The following is a 16,415-nucleotide window of genomic DNA, read 5'->3' as shown; positions in this document are numbered from 1 at the left end:
TCAATGCACAATCTTGAATACTTTTATTTACTTTTTGAGTCAAATGAAAAACAAAACAACTTTAGGAACCAAAGAGGGAAAAAGGCCCAGACCTCCCTTTAGCCTCTTGACCACCTTATTCTGGTCCTGACAGATGGGGATGGTTTGATCCATAAGAATGCCTCATTTTTCAGAAACTCATCAAGGCTTTGTACAATCTTAGACTACAATGCAACAAGTAGTATATCGAATGTAAATACTCAAGTAAAATATGACTGTGAAATATGAAAATGTACTTACACTAAGTACTGTACTTAGTAAATGTACTTAACATTCCACCACTGGAATTTGAAAAACTATCTATGTTTGCGCAATAGGCAGTCTGGTGTTAGTGGGCAGGTGTGGGTGAATAGTGGGGTGCTGATGAATGAATTCACTTTATTTTTATAGCACCTTTTATTCACAAAATGCAACACAAAGTGATTTGCAATTCAGCGACAAAAAAAACCATTCATATACACAAGGAGGAAAAGAGACATTGTGTTTCTATTATCTAAAAATGACACCAACAACAACAAATCATAAAAGGTTAAAAACATAAAGCTACTAGTTAAGTGCAATATTAAAAAGACGTGTTTTGCATTGCCATTTAGAACTGCTACTGAGTCAGCAAGTCTTACATTTACAGGCAAACTGTTTCATGTATTTGGGGTGAAATGACTAAAAGTAGCATCCCCAAAGTCTTTTTGTGGCGACCTCGGGAACAGATGTACGGCAAGTAGGGATCAGGTGACGGGAGAACGGGAGGAATCAATTAAGGACTAACGACTGGACGGGCAGAATAAAACAGGATGGCATCTGTACAAAGTAAACTCACACTGTAATCTGCCAGAATCAGTGCAGTTTTGGAGTGAGACGGGAGAAAAGGTGATGTCGTGTTCTTCGCAATAGAACATCTGTGACGTGTCGCGTCTTGGCCAATCAACGTTCAGATGTCTACAGCGTCTTTCACTCCGTTAAAGTTTAAGTTACGTTGTGTTCCGTTACCGTTCAGACTTGCTGGGTTAAGTTAACGTCCACTGCATGGAAAACTGTATCGACTGTTAACGTTCGTCATTATCGCGATTTAGAAGGAAAAAACGTAACGTGATGAAACATGAAGCCCCCCCGTGTTCCGGTTCAGTTCACGCGGTCACTCATTAACGTTAAACCGGAACACCGGCGCATCTGGTTGCAGGTTGTTTGTTTGAACTCAAAGTAGAATGAGATGATTTCGTGGTGATAATAACTTGAAACATGAGGCCCAGATACTGATGCGATGATGAGGTCAAAGAGCTTCAGGGAGAGGAGGCTGTCTGTAGCGCAGCTTGACGCAGGGCTGAGATGTGAGTGGAGCTGGGCCTGGATAAAGGTGGAGGTCTAAACAGACGCGAGTACAGCTTCCTGCTGTCACAGTGTTTTAAATACATTGATAAGGCAGGCTATGCTAAATGCAGCCTCTGCTCCAAGGAGATGAACTACAGCAACAAGGGCTCACATGCCCTCTCATCACACTGTAATGACCACAGCCAGTGTACTAACAGTCCCACGTGCAGCTATTATTATTATCACAGCTATTATCACAGCTATTATTTTACTTTTAGAATGCTACATTTTAAAGCTCATATTTAAAATAAAATGCTCCAGATATGTGTGACACATATCTGGACTAATTTTGTTTAGTTTTGCACAGGTTGCACGTTATTGTTGTTTTGAAAAGATATGCAGTGTAAAACTCAGTAACTCTTTATTGCCAAATATTTGAACTTGTTTTGTTTAGTTTTTCACAGGTTGCAGTTTATTGTTATTATCTTAGAAAGATATTCAGTGCAAAACAGATGAATTGCAGCCAGAATAAGCTATTTTTTGCCAAATATTAGTTATTTTTTGCACAGATTGAACTTTATTTGCATTGTTCTAACAAAGTGATTGCACATTGTATATGTTTTTGTCTGATGGAGCAATCTGGTTTACTTGAAAGTAATTGCAATTTTCTTTATTCTATTATTTGAAAAAGCACAGATGGAGGAGTCACAAAATGTTGTTATTTCAATAAAAGTTCAACATGGAGCATTTTGTTACAGTTTTGTTGGGGTGGTGGGGCATCAACATTTTTCTTCCTCCAAAGTGGGGCGTGACAGAAAACGTTTGAGAACCACTGCCTTAAGTAATGAGGCAGAAAAAATATATAATTTGTGTACAGTTAGTTTTGTTATTGGAAAGATTTCACATTTACAAGAAGAGATGGGCAGACTCAAAACTAAATTGTGGAATTTAAATTTGTTTTTTCAAATCAAGAACTGCATCAATACGCAACACGATAATAAGCCTTAGAATAAGAAGACAATTAAAACTAATGAATGATGTGTTTGGTACATTTCTTATGGATCAATGATACATTATTTTGACTTTGTATTGCTTCTCTTAATACACTTTTGTATGTACCCCTGGTACGATAAGTTGTATCCGCTCAAACTGTTAATGTAGCTATGTTTTCTAAAAGTAGGACAATGGTTCTGAAAAAGTAGAAGCCCTCCATACCAGTAGGTGGCGGTAGCGTTCGCTCCGCTGTTAAACATGAGGCATCATCGCTACAGTAGAAGTAGTGAGTTAGTGTGGTCGCTGCACATGTGGTTACACTACGTTCGTTCAGTGAGAGCAACAGGAAAAGAGCACAAGAGTCCCGTCGGTAGCACCAATAAAACGCCTTACACCAGATAACATGAGACCAGGTAAGTTACAATATATACCAATGTGTTTAGTTGTTTCTTTTATAATTTGAGTGTCTACTTTGTTAAGCTGTCCTCGGTGTGTTTGAAGTTAAAGGCGCTAATAGGTGTTCGGCCTACTTCGCCACGCTGCTCCGTTAACCGTACGACAAACTGTTAGCAACTGAGATAAAAGTGTCAAGTGTGTGTGGCCGCTCTCTCCATTAATGTAGGTGACATGTAACGGCTAAAATAAATTTTCATGTTCGGTTAATGCGTAAATAAGCGTTCACCAGCAGCACGCCGTGCAGCCCACGAGTCGCTAAACACGTGTTCAGCCTCCCAGCACCAAACCAGCCACGAGCCCTCCGACATTATCTGCTTAATGTGTTTTATGTCAAATTATTGCGCGTATGGCATTGTTTACTGTGCAAAGTCGGAGACGTTTGACGAGGCTACCTTCTTTCTCGACACGAGGCTACAGCTCGAAAGTTAACGTTAGCTTCAGCTAACATTAGCCCGGATTGGAACCTCGTGTGGCCAGACTTGTATGCGTACCGTTATTTTAAACTTTAAAACCGGGGTGTTGGCGGCTGTAGAACGTTTAATACATTTGATGTGATGTGGAAAAATAAGGTTGAATAAAATAACACCGCAGAAATACCTTAAAATCTAATTGTTAACGGTACGCTGCGGTGTTTCGGGCAGCTAGCTAACACGGCAACAAAAAACGTTTTTCCTGGGCTCGAGAGTAAGGGGTTCCATGTTGCCATTGGCTACCATTTTGAGAAACTGGCAACCAATTCTTGTCCTTACTTTTCAATATGTAAAACAAAGGACGGTCAAATCGTTCACCCCAAATATGTACAATTTTAAATAGTCAATCAATTATTTAATATAAATAATATTTAGATATTGCGGTTGCAGTCAGAGCCGGAACCAGACAACGCTGCACGTGCGTTCAAGTATCTGTTTTAGACAACAGTGAAGCTAATCGTATGACTAGCTCTCCGCCTGTTAACCACTATTAAAAGTTAGCACTGAGCCTTGTTTTGTGGGAGGTCCATTTTGTATGTCTCGTGGTATTCCATTCCATAGACGTTAGTGTGTTTTAGAAATAAAGGTAGCGGGAAAGAACAAGGCTAACTGCTAAGTGTATGTAAACAATGCATGTTTCTTCAGAAAATAGACTTTGCAAAGGAAATCCACTGAGCATGTCTGTTACTCCTCAAACGATATGTCCACAGGGTAGCCTGAAATAAGCCACAGACCACTCAGGCTTATTTCAGGGTCACATGTGCAGCCATCTTTCTATTATTTTTTTTACCACATCACATTGTCATCACTCCTTGCTCTTCCAATCAACAGCAGTGGTGATGGAGCGCCGCTGTGATGAAATAAAATGATGTTCTTCGTCACTACCGTGTATTATGAATAGCCCCCCGCATCTTTTGAAGAGGTGCACAGGGGCTCTTTGGGATATGTAGAACCACAACCCCCTAATGTCCCCCGTTATCTGTGTTTAATTTTAAGGGTTCAGTCCTCGTGGAGGACGAGGAGGCTTTGGTGATCGTGGAGGAAGAGGAGGCTCCGGTGATCGTGGAGGAAGAGGAGGCTTCGGTGACCGTGGAGGACGAGGAGGCTTCGGTGACCGCGGACGAGGAGGATTCAGAGGAGGAAGAGGTGAGATTGGGGGAAGTGGATGATAATATAAGTGTTGTCGCTGTCCTGCTATCTGTATTATCGCATCATAACGGTGTTAGAAAATATAGAGTATTGGATTGTCAAAAATACTATTACTTTTTAATTAATAGTTTACATGCAGATATTATCCGAGTCAATACTATGTGCAAAGATCAACCCTGCATACGTGAATGTGTTTAACCTAAATACAGACTGAACTGTTTTGGACAGGAAGTGAATTAGGAGTAATGAAACGCATAACCTTCGATAAAAGCATGGGTTTGTTGGTATAACCAGGGCACGGATCTATTTATAATGACTGTTTTTTTTTTTAAGGTGGATTCAGGTCCCCAGAAGGTGGAGGATTTCGTGGCCGTGGGGGCGGCAGAGGCGCCCCGAGAGGGAGGGGCGGCGGCAGAGGAGGCTTCGGAGCAGGGAGGAAGGTCACGGTTGAGCCGCACAGACACGAAGGTTTGTTTTAATATGGGTTATACCCCATTTGGGCACCTACTTGTGCGTACGGGTGGAATGGTACCTTTTTGTACGCCCTGAACCGTTCGGTTCAGCGAGTGTATTCCGTTTGGTACGTCCTGCGGCCCAAATGGTCTGAATGTCTACTCCTCGTGTATACAGATAAAACAATTCTCGAGTGCAAGTTTCATCCGGGAAGGTTTGGCAGCGCACCAGTGGTTGTCACTGTCAGCAGTAGCATGCTAGTCGGATTATCCAGTTTAGCCACATTAGTCAGGCAATTTGTGTCACACTGTATGCTGACATAGTTTAACTGAAGTTGGGTATGCCACTTAAAACATATACAGCATCACCCAAATGTGTAGATTCGCGGAACAATTATTATAATAAATTACATATTAGTCGTGTTTTTCCCCCATACTGTACTCAAAAAATATCGTACCGTGGGTTTTGTGTACTGTGTACTCTACTAATGTAAAGTGATGTAGTATAAAACCCAGTGAAAGCATATATCCACCTTTTAGATAAACGGGGGGGAAACTGTTAGTTTGTTGGTTTCATTCTCTGCACACAAAGGGAATGCAATCTAATTGACTCGGCACTGACTCGTGGTGCGTTTGTTTCCACTCAGGAGTGTTCATCTGCAGAGGGAAGGAGGATGCCCTGGTGACCAAGAACATGGTGGTGGGAGACTCTGTGTACGGAGAGAAGAGGATCAACGTTGAGGTGAGAACGTGGTTCCTCGCAGCACAGCGGTCGGATCCTAACTGCTGACCTTTGCCACATTGAAAAACGAATAGTTTGAAGTGATAACTGTGGAGGAAAAAATTCCTACACCCGCTTTGCGGGTCTTTTACTCCTGAAAACCAGGTTGTCTTTTAAGTATTCTCTGCGCAGAGAAGGTTCAATCATCACAACAGAATGCGTACAGTCTCGGTGAGGAAGAACTGTTATTGTTCCATGGAGATTGTGGGCAGTCTCTTCTCCAATATCCGGATTGGTGACTTTGAGACACACAATAACAACAACTCTGCATCGGTCTTAAAGACTCCTGGTCTTGTGATTCAGCAGCTTTTGTGACGAAACTGTGTTAAATGCTGTTTTTCTCTCCGTCTGTTAGGAAGGAGATGTGAAGATTGAGTACAGAGCCTGGAATCCGTTCCGCTCCAAGCTGGCAGCAGCCATCTTGGGAGGAGTAGACCAGATCCACATCAAGCCCGGGTCAAAGGTCATGTACCTGGGAGCTGCGTCCGGCACCACGGTGTCCCACGTCTCTGACATTGTTGGACCGGTGAGTACTACGAACTCTCAGTGCATCTCAAAAGTTTGAGTTGTCTTAATGTAAAGGAATCCAATACAACGCATCCACATTCAGAAATCACCACGCGGCCCTTTTCCATCAAACGTTTCCAGGAACTTGAAATGATTAAAGTTCAGAATGGCCAAACAGCATGGTGCTAAATTCTCTAGCACACTGACCATATCATCCAGCCAAACTATAAAAAATGTGTTATTTTTAAAGAACCCCCTACAGGTTTCGTAGTAGTGACCTGTGTCTTGTGTGTTACAGGAGGGGCTGGTCTACGCTGTAGAGTTCTCCCATCGATCAGGTCGCGACCTTCTCAATGTGGCAAAGAAACGCACAAACATCATTCCAATCATCGAAGACGCCCGCCACCCACACAAATACCGCATGCTTGTTGGTAGGTAGTCCCGAACCACCGCAGTAACGCCGCAGACATTGTCATTGTTCCAAAAGGGATTTCATGATACGATTTAATATTGTACATTTTTGGTGAGAAGCTTGAGGCAGATCATCAGGGATTAATAATATATTTGCCTATAAATGAGTGCATCTTGAAGTACATGTGATTTTTTTGTTTTTGATTGAACTAATCATTTTCTGGTATCGTGACATCCCTAGTTCCAATAGCAGTCTGTTCTGAACCACAAATCCTACCACTTTACCTACACGATGCACACTTGAACATGTAGCTTGATGTATTGTTGTAAAGGCCAATGGACAGGAAGAAAAGCCTAAGTCAGTGGCCGGGGCTCATCTCAAACATGAAGCCAGAAATGAGTGGTCAGTAATGGTCTCTCTCTCTATAGGCATGGTGGATGTGATTTTTGCTGACGTTGCCCAGCCTGACCAGACGAGGATTGTTGCTTTGAACGCTCACAACTTCCTGAAGAACGGAGGACACTTTGTTATCTCCATCAAGGTACGCCGATGTCCGCAGCCCTCCAAACCGTTAACACATAAAGCATTAAACAACTCCAGCTCAGGCTCACTTAAGGCGGGCTGACCTTTTTTAAGGTGGACCAGCTATTCTCCTTAAAGTGACAAGCTGCTCCTGAGTTTTGCTTTTCTTTTATTGTTTCTACCTGTCTATCTCACATTAATGGGTAAAAATTCATTATTGTTGTCAGTTAAATGGTTGATTAACATTCCTACTGCAAACTATGCTCCGTTAGTATAAGGAAAACACAAAGTGAATGTCAGCAATGTGTATATATTAAATTGACCACGTCCCCAGTGTAAAGTACTTTGTTGTAGCTGAACTAAGCTGCTTGTGACTCGTTTTAATCAGTTCCTTCATACTGAGTGTATCATCGCCTGTGTTGACTAAATATTTTTTTTTTTAACTTCAGGCTAACTGCATAGACTCGACGGCGCCTCCAGAGGCCGTGTTTGCCTCAGAAGTGAAGAAGATGAGCTCTGAGAACATGAAACCACAGGAGCAGCTCACACTGGAGCCCTACGAGAGAGACCACGCCATAGTGGTGGGCATCTACAGGTACGCCACATCCCACTGTCCCCGAGCACAGCGCACTCACCCTCCTCCACTATAGCACAGTTTTAGTCTAAAATACCTTCAAACTGTTGTAACAGGTAAAACGGTTGACAGCGGAAGTACCCACCCTGTTTACCAAGCCACACTTAAATGATCACTAATGAAGCCGACGTCTGCCAAAGCGAACAGATAATCTTAAACGTAGCAGTCTCACCAGCTACTCTGATAGCAAACCAGACCAACTGACCCCATGGTGGTGGTGCTCAGACTCTTATGTTGTTTTCAGTAATTTATGAACAGATCAGATTAAGTATAACTGCATTATCGGCTTGCTCCAAGGTTCACCGTAAAATCTTGGGTCACTCTAACCTCTAGGCGACACCCCAATTTCAAAAAGTTGATGCATCATGCAATCAAATCGACAAGATCTTAATTTTCTGATGAAAGTGGATGAAGGTTGTAGACTTTCATGTTTTTGTAACTCATGTAGAAAATGTGGCTCTCTGAATCCCATGTCAGGTAAAAACCAACCAGTTAGTCGTAGTTGGACTGTCTAATAACTAGCTAAACCCCCCTCTTCTTTGGCAGCTCTAGTTTTCTGTCCCAGCTCATATGTATCTAGTTAATAAGTTTGGCCCATTCCTGAAAGGATTTTAAAGCCTCTCTTCAGGTATTGACAGAAAAATAAAATCTGTGGTAATATTTTCATCTTAATTGATCAGTGATTAAAGTAGGACTTACCAGTCTGCATTAAGCTGCTGCATTGACTACAGCTCCATCTGGTGGATTGTTTAAAAAGTTAAATTCTTACATTTACACCACATATGACACACATGAGCTAAAATAGGACTGCTAATTTCTATGGATAAGTGTGAATAGAGAGCTGCTTCTCCCCAGTCCTGTGTTTATGTACATGGACTCCTTCTTACAGGGTTTTAATGAGTCCGAGTTCAGTCGAAATAGATGTTTCAAGATAATAATGTACCACACACTATACTTGTAATAATTCTTGACAAATCTATATTCAAATATAGACCGTCATAAACACACACCAGTGCAGCTGAAGCTCTGTACACGTTACTCCTTGAAGGGATTTTTTTTTTTCTTCCTTTTTATAGTTTAGATCTTATTTGCATAGTTTTGGCCATAATTTCTATCGGTTATGGCATTGTATCACTTACTAAAGTCATGTTCAGATTTGTTGGATTCCAACCCATCGTTTATTCAGATGATCTAAACTACTTTATTTGGTGGAATGTTGCTAAGAATCCCTCATTGTAAATTGGGGTGTCTACAGTCGTTCTACAGTATCTGCAGGTGAACTCTAATAAACGTTAAGCAGTTTGAGGTAGTGAGTACTGTTTCCTGTTAAAACAAAAAGGCGTTAAGTTGTGAATTAGGAACTATTAAACTGACATGAACAAATGGTCCCTGTACTGCTCCATGACCAGGTTTATGAGTTTAGAAGTCTTCCCTTTCCTACTAATGTTCCCAGAGTTGAGTTACAGTGACAGGGTTGACCCCCCCCCCCCCCCCAAACCGCTGCAGTCAGCTGGACACACAGCGGCCTGCTCTTTTTCGTTTTGTTTCCTACATATTGTGGTAACGCGCTCTTCTGTCTCTCCTCAGACCTGCACCCAAACAGAAGAAGTGAGGCGTGCTGAAGAAGGCTCGGGGATTTCCAACCACCATCTTCTTTTTATTCTTGTCCATCGCTCTCCTCTCCTGCCTCTCCTACCACGAGACCAGCAAGCGGACTCAAACATGTCTGGGTTTCCTTCTTTTGACTTTCACTGACCAAGCATCAGCTGCTGGAGTCTTTCTATAAACGATGAGGTTGGGAGCACATCGCATAACATTTGGTTGCCAGATTGGAGTATGTCATGTCAGTAGTGCAAGTTTTCATAATATGTAGAGCTTCACCACCCTTATTTTCACACCTGTTCTGCACAAGTGATGCGTATATATCCAACTGATAAGGATGTTTCTGTGTAACTGCACACCAGGAAGACGAGTAGAAATTAATGACACTGTAAATTATCCAGTCTTGTGTGGTGAGTTGTAAGGGAATTATTTTTTTAATTCACCTGCTGCTTGCTTGTGAACAGTGTACTTTCTAAGAAGTATTTCAAATAACAGAATAAACTGCTGCAAAGCTTTGTTGAATGACTTTGATGCTGTTAAGCAAGTTTAAATCTCAGCTACATGGTTTTATTTTGGCTCCAGTGAGGTTTTTTGTTTGGTCAGTGCTTTTATTTCGATTTTTTTATCACTTATTAATGCTCTCCATTCTTTTCTTATAGAATGTCTTTTTTTTCTTTTCTGATTACCGCCTTTTTATCTGGGCGCTTCAGAATCCAGATAGCTCAACCCCGGTTTGGTACGGATTTCCCAACTATCCACACATCAGATGGCTGGTGTTGGTGTACAATACGATATCTGTCAGAACTTGTCTACGGCTTAATGTTGTGTACTTATTGCACAATACCCACACTTAGTTAAGGACCCTTAATGCTGATCTGTTTAGCGGTAAGGTGGTAAACGTGTGTACAGACAAATAGAGATGGTGCCTTTTCTCCACTCTGACATGTAGTTTGATAGCAGAATCCTTTGTGTTCACAGAGTATGAAGGAGAGCGGTTGTAATTTGCAACAATGTATGCTTTGAACAGTTTATATATTTGTTTTTTGACATAATGGCAACTTTGTTTTAATAAAATGTTTGATTGCTATTTTTGATTGTTTCTGACTACACAAAATATTGCCCTTTTAAACAATTACGACCAATTCGTAGTTATTAAAAACAATGGACGTCCTGCCAAAAGTGGCAAAGTGTCGGTTCAGGTCCTTGGTGCAGCACCAGCATGTCTGAGATGTCTTTGGTATTGGTAAAACCTGGGTTTAGAACTAATACATTTGTCTTCTGTCCGCTAGTTTGAGTGAACCAGTCTTCCGATGCGGAGTGTTTGCTGTAAACGTTATTAAATGTAGCCGTTAAGCAACACACCGTTAACTCCGCCGGCTCGCGACAAGCTGCCTCTGTGTCCTCGAAACGCGGACTCCGGAGAGTTCCGGTAGAGTTTTTGGTACATGAAAAGAAAGTACAAACTACGTTCAATACCAACTTTTGGAAGGTAGTTGGGTGACTGTCCGCGGTGGATTTGTTTTGGCAGCCATTTTGTGGGAACATTTCTCTGGAACGCGCTGGGCCGTACTTGCCTGGTGTCGGGAGTGCGCTCTCAATGCAGCCCCTCTCCTTTGACCGATATTAACATCACGGAGGGGCTGGCCAGCTCAGAGCTAGCTGTAGCTGTGCCTGCTAAAACACATTTACTTCATAACGCCTGCCTGGATTGTCCAGCGGCCAATCGGCTGGACGTTGCCCGACAAGCAGCCTGCAGTGTGCGGACTGTCTTCCTCTTAATTCCAATGGCAGTGTTTTATTAGACAGCTAGCATGCTAGCTAATAGCTAGCTAATGTTAGCTTCTTTCCTTTTAAATTAATATATAAAAAAAGCTGACGGCCTTGTTAACCCGACCGGCCCACGCTGTACATGTATGGTAGCATCTTGTATATCTGAGAATAAATCTCGGAACAAGTAAATTACGTTTGCTGAGTGGAGAGAAGAAGAGTTGGAGGTGGTCGAGGTGCCCACCTCCCCTTAGGCACGGCTAGCTGCGCCGGCAATCAGTCCCCATCCACAACCCGCTCTCTGCGCTCCGGAGAATAACGCAATCTTACTGGAAACTAATTTCACAGGGATTTTATCGGCAAACAATTCTGCAACACATTACTTGGATTTGTGCTGTGGAAGAGGGCTGCCTGACCCGGGGGAGGGGGCTCGGTTCGTGTGGACGGAGAGAGGGGATCCGAACATGGCTGCTACTGAACATGGCTGGAGCTTGGTTCGACACACCGCCTGAGGTAAGACATAGCCGGTCGTCGGTATCTTTTTTTTCCCATTGATGTATGAATTTGGGGCTGGTTGGGTCTTGTCTCTAATATCTGTGTTAGAGGTGTGACAGTCCATCAGTGGTAACAGTGCTTGGTAGCATGATGTTACCGCTTCCTTCGTTATTCGCCCCTGTCACCCGGCCTCGTGTCCCCATTCCTCTGCTGGTCAGATGGCTAATGGGGGGGGGGGGGGGCAGGCAGGCTTCGGTGATATAAATGGGTTAATGTCGGCGTTGGACAATGGGTCGTGTTGAACAATTAAGGCTTGGCTGTCGTAACTACAGTAGCGGAGACGTGCAGTATGATGATGGACTACATAACGTTACCCCGTTTAAGCAGCATGCAATGTCCTCTAAGTCTAACGATAGCCCCTTCTAGTGTACCGTGTGACCGTGTTGTTTCTAACAGCTAACCATCTGGCGACTTCACCAAGTGTTGGGTTAGTCATAAAGAGGCTAACAATTGATGCGATCAGTGTGTGTGTGCGTGTGTGTACGCGCGTGTGTGTGTGTATCTAGGCAAGCTTCAGTAGCAGAGGTATCGCGACCTGCCCTGAGTCAACGCACGACACCAAATAGAATGGAAAAGGATGCCGGTTAATAATGGGAGACATGTGAGATGGATGGATGTGTTGCTTCATACATATTGTCTCGTGTATAGTAGGTGGTTATACCCCGATGTGACATGTGGATGGCCAGCCGGCAACCCCCGACTGTCCTCTGCAGATCTGCAGCAATCATCTGCTAGAGCAGCTAAAGGCTAGCCGCTAGCTTAGCTACCGCATCAGCCCCAGCCCCTACCCTGCCCTGGAGTAGAGGGACACAGGCGCTCAGCTGCCGGGAGATGGCTGCTCCCAGGAAAGGAACAGGACTGTGAGGATGAGACCAGTGCTGATGCACAGCTGGAAGACATCTTGACATCTCCTCTCTGTCTTTCTATATATGGGGTCTCCTCTTTCTGTCAATGACTAACTAGAGACGCCATGGTCTGAAATTTTGCCGATTTAAATAAGGAGGTTTGTAACGAATTATATCCCCCCCCCCCCCCCCCCCCCCCCCACACACACACACACACACACACACACGCACGCACACACACACACTCTTGCTGAAGTTGGGGTTACTGCTTTTCTTTTTTTGATTCTCAAAATGGACATTTTCCCCCAACCTCTTCTTCTCCATCTCATTTTTTTCATTCATTCTTTCTCTTCTCAAATCATTTCTTGCTGCTATTGAACCATAAATAAGCATGATTGTGTAGTCATTCATCCACTTCCATCAAGAGGGCCTCATATAGGCCATTATGGGAATATCAGATGGGAGGAGGGACACGTTCCCTCAGGTTGAAGCTTCCCTCAGAAGTGTCCTGCTGACCAGTGAAGACGCGCTTACTCGATATTTGAGGTTCCAGTAGAATTTGACTTATAAATCCAGGCAGTGGCACTGCCATTTACCTACATGTGACTTATGTTGCTGGAAAAAGTCGTTCCGAAAATGTTCTCAACTAGCACGGAAAAAAACTGAGTGAAATAAATCTGAATGTTTTTTCCCCCGATTGCTGCTAGGTTGTCCTGTAGACATCCCATCACAGCATCAGTTGCACCGTCACAGAGGACTCGACTCTGACACTGGTAACAACACTGTGGCCACAATGTGCATGAGGACACGATATCAAGTCTTGTCAAATGGATCCCAGACTGGGTGCATAGTAGGAGTGGAGCATCTAGGAGCGGCTCTCTCTCTCTTGCTCCAAGATAACGCTCCATCCCACTGACACAATGTTAAGTCCATTCTGTGTCTTTTGGCCTCAAACAGCCAATGGACTAGATCCTTGACTGACAGCACAGCTGTGACAACAAGCTGTGTGTGTGTGTGTGTGAGAGAGTGTGAGAGAGACGGGCAGCTCTGACACACTCATTTAAACATGTTCTAGTCTCCGATAGACTAATTCCAAAACTTAACCAGGAACTCTTGTGTCGCTTACCTTCCTCTTCATCCTCTACTTCCTGTCGTGGTCCCATTCCGCTCCGCTCCCGTCTCTCTACCACTCGGGGATAATGCCGCTGAAACTTTGTTCGACTCGAGCGGATGCGTCTTTGTTTCCGCCGCTGCCTGGTGTGGATCTGTATCTGTTTGCCTCTGTTCACATCTGTCCATTGACTTTGTCCATTCATGTCCCTTCTTAATATTGGTCACGTCTTATAATACAACAGAACTTTTTTTTCTTTCACTGTTTGTGCGATTAATTGGTTTTTGCACACAGGTCCATTGACTCACATGGCCTCACCCCTCTTCATCATGAGGCCTCGTCCACAACATTTTGTCCCTCTCAAAGATGCGACCGTTAGGAAAGCTACAAGTTAGCCAGAGCGGCTAGCTTAGAATTCAAACGTTAACATTATGAGCCAACTGTTCTGTACAGCCCTGGAATAGTCTTCTATTGATGAGTTTCACATTGTGTACACTGATTAGAGGGCACTCCTGATAACCGATGTGCGTTGAACATGTATGTTTGTGCGTTGAGCTTTATGTGCTGTGCACTGGATGTTAGATAGGGCCCATAGTATATATCATGTGTATAGTATTCTTTTTCATTTTATTCGATTCCAATTTAAATATGTTTTATTTGTGTGTAGCGAGAATGGGCTACAACTTATATTTCATTGTGCAACCCTGTGTTGTAAAGGGACAAATAAATGAACCTTGTTACCTTGTATGCAGGCTTCTCATATCAGCCAACTTTTGAAGTCGCAAATTAGATCAGCTTTAGCTGGTTAATGTTAATTCAGTAATGGCCAAAATGCTTGGCTGAGGTCTGTGTTTATTTTATTAAGATTGTAGTTTTTGTAGTTCAACAGGTACAGAGTTGTGCCTCCTCTCTATAGGAATGATCATCTGATCACATCACGTCTGTTTAACAATCGCCACCTTAAACTTTGACTTCCAACAAACGTGATCAACTTCATAGTTCTGAATCTGGCCCTTTTGGAGGAAGGAGCTTGTGAAGGACAGTATGCCACAGCTGTTATCTGAATGAGTCCGAACATTTGAATTAACATTTCATATATTCTGCTGCTCGTACTGTACCTATGCTGCCACTAAAAACTGCAGTGTTTCTGCCTTCTCAGCCAACAAGAGGAGATTTGATGAATGGATTTGATACTGGATTTTAATTCAATGACATGCTATCAGATCCCATTCACAGACCGAGCATGTGGCAACTCCTAGATGGATGCACATGCAGCCTGGCTGTAGTTACTCTTTTGGAGGAGATTCCATCTTGGTTCCCTCCTGCTTTGCGGGCAGAATTAGCCTTTAGCTGTCAGTGAGGACTCAAACAGACAGAGCGACCTTCCAGACGCTCTGTTTTGGGGTTTGTGTGTAAATAGAAGAACATAAAAGGTGACCAAAAAACGGCGTTCCATCCACCCACAGTGTCCAATGAGGGTATTAAACCGGCAGGATTAATATGCCGATTATCATTATGCATGCTGTTCAACATGACCCCAGAATTTGGTCTACAGACTAGCCTTTAAAAACGGTCCTTCCTATCACCAAAATACAAACCTACTGTAATGGACTGGGGATGTCTTTCTTTTATTTTCTCCTCATCACATTTTTAAGATTTCTTCGGTCTCAAAGTAACCCAGTGATAGTTGCCTCTACTTCCATGGCTACAGGAACTGCTTATAGCTAATTTGGTATATTTCGAATGATGCCAAATACAGACTTAAAAAATGTAGCCCGCAGCTAATTAACTGAGTCCTTTGCAACATTATACTTCCTGGTTCACATCTGCCAAAGCGCCCCCATATTATGGAAACCATAGTTCCAAAATGAAGAGCATAGATATCCCCCAAATAGAAGAAGAGGATATAAAAACAGGTGCTATGACAAGTGTGTGCATCCTTGTCATAGTTCAGATAGAGCCGGTTCTCGTGATATCCTTACAGCGGGCGATAACCTTGGTAGCCGACTAGCTTAGTTAGCTACTGCGCCTATCAGAGGAGTTAGCTAGCAACCTGCCAAGATAGCGAGGCTGCAGGCTAACTACTAAAGCTGAATTTAACCGAGGTTCATAAAACAAGGTGTTTAACCAAACCATGTACACTTCTCATGTGGCGTTGTGGAAAATAACAACAACAACCTTCTAGTGCTTCCCTGCCTTAGTAACGTTAGCACTACTAGCAGTCAGATTGGAGTCAGACTATCAGAACTACCTGCTCAATTTTCTGATTGACTGTAATTGTGGTTCGAGCGAGGGCCAAGAGAAACACCGAGTGTCCAAGAGTCTGCAAGGTCACAGAGCAGGGACCGTGAGATGGGCAATAAATTGATTCTTATTTGCACAGAATAAATATTTTATTGTGCTATAAATAGCTTTGCTACAAAATATTTTGTACGTTCTTGCAAAAATATATTTTTCAGTGCTGAAAAGGAATATAACTCCATGCAGACCTTCCTCCGTCGAGTACACTGATATAAATGAAAACCCAAATCTTTCCTCAGTCCTTGTTCTGTGCAAAATTGCATTTTTTAAGTTCAGCTGGAGCTCGTCACACGCTTTATCCTCTGTTGCAACTATTTGCCAGGTGAACTGCAGGATGTCGTTGCATTGTGTCGCAATGTATTTATTTGTTATTATTTTTTTGCGGTACAACACTAGCCCCCTGCGTCGGCAACCCCACCGTGCCAGTGGGTTCACTTCTATGAATGACGAATCTTTGAATTTCTTTGTGCTTAAAAACCTGCAGCCAGATGAAGCCTGCGTGAGGCCTACCTTC

The 16,415-nt window shown here is 43.1% G+C and overlaps 2 protein-coding genes across 2 annotated transcripts in view; both read left to right on the top strand.

Annotated features, from left to right (window-relative positions):
* The first annotated feature begins 2,607 nt into the window (after positions 1–2,607).
* Positions 2,608–10,409, top strand: fbl (fibrillarin). Its single transcript, XM_076096670.1, has 9 exons — positions 2,608–2,750; positions 4,260–4,409; positions 4,746–4,880; positions 5,512–5,606; positions 6,001–6,171; positions 6,451–6,583; positions 6,993–7,105; positions 7,536–7,681; positions 9,308–10,409. The coding sequence occupies exons 1-9, from the start codon at positions 2,741–2,743 to the stop codon at positions 9,330–9,332; spliced, it is 978 nt and encodes a 325-aa protein (XP_075952785.1). The 5' UTR covers positions 2,608–2,740; the 3' UTR covers positions 9,333–10,409.
* Positions 10,410–10,955: 546 nt separating this feature from the next.
* The window catches only part of dyrk1b (dual-specificity tyrosine-(Y)-phosphorylation regulated kinase 1B), a 41,121-nt gene continuing 35,661 nt past the window's right edge, over positions 10,956–16,415 (top strand). Inside the window, exon 1 of the mRNA XM_076096667.1 lies at positions 10,956–11,602. The gene's annotated coding sequence lies outside the window, so the exon portion shown is untranslated. The remainder of the gene's footprint in view (positions 11,603–16,415) is intronic.

This window comes from Anarhichas minor, unplaced genomic scaffold (assembly GCF_050575085.1).
Source record: "Anarhichas minor isolate MPS153535 unplaced genomic scaffold, ASM5057508v1 ptg000022l, whole genome shotgun sequence".
Lineage (NCBI taxonomy): Eukaryota > Metazoa > Chordata > Actinopteri > Perciformes > Anarhichadidae > Anarhichas > Anarhichas minor.
The sequence above is the reverse complement of the archived record's forward strand: the minus strand, read 5'-3'. Positions and strand labels throughout refer to the sequence as shown.

What these genes read in the sequence shown, in the direction of transcription:
- fbl (XM_076096670.1), top strand. An exon ending in TCTCTGACATTGTTGGACCG is followed by an intron (nt 6,172 to 6,450) that starts GTGAGTACTACG and finishes TGTGTGTTACAG; the next exon opens with GAGGGGCTGGTCTACGCTGT. An exon ending in ATAGTGGTGGGCATCTACAG is followed by an intron (nt 7,682 to 9,307) that starts GTACGCCACATC and finishes GTCTCTCCTCAG; the next exon opens with ACCTGCACCCAAACAGAAGA.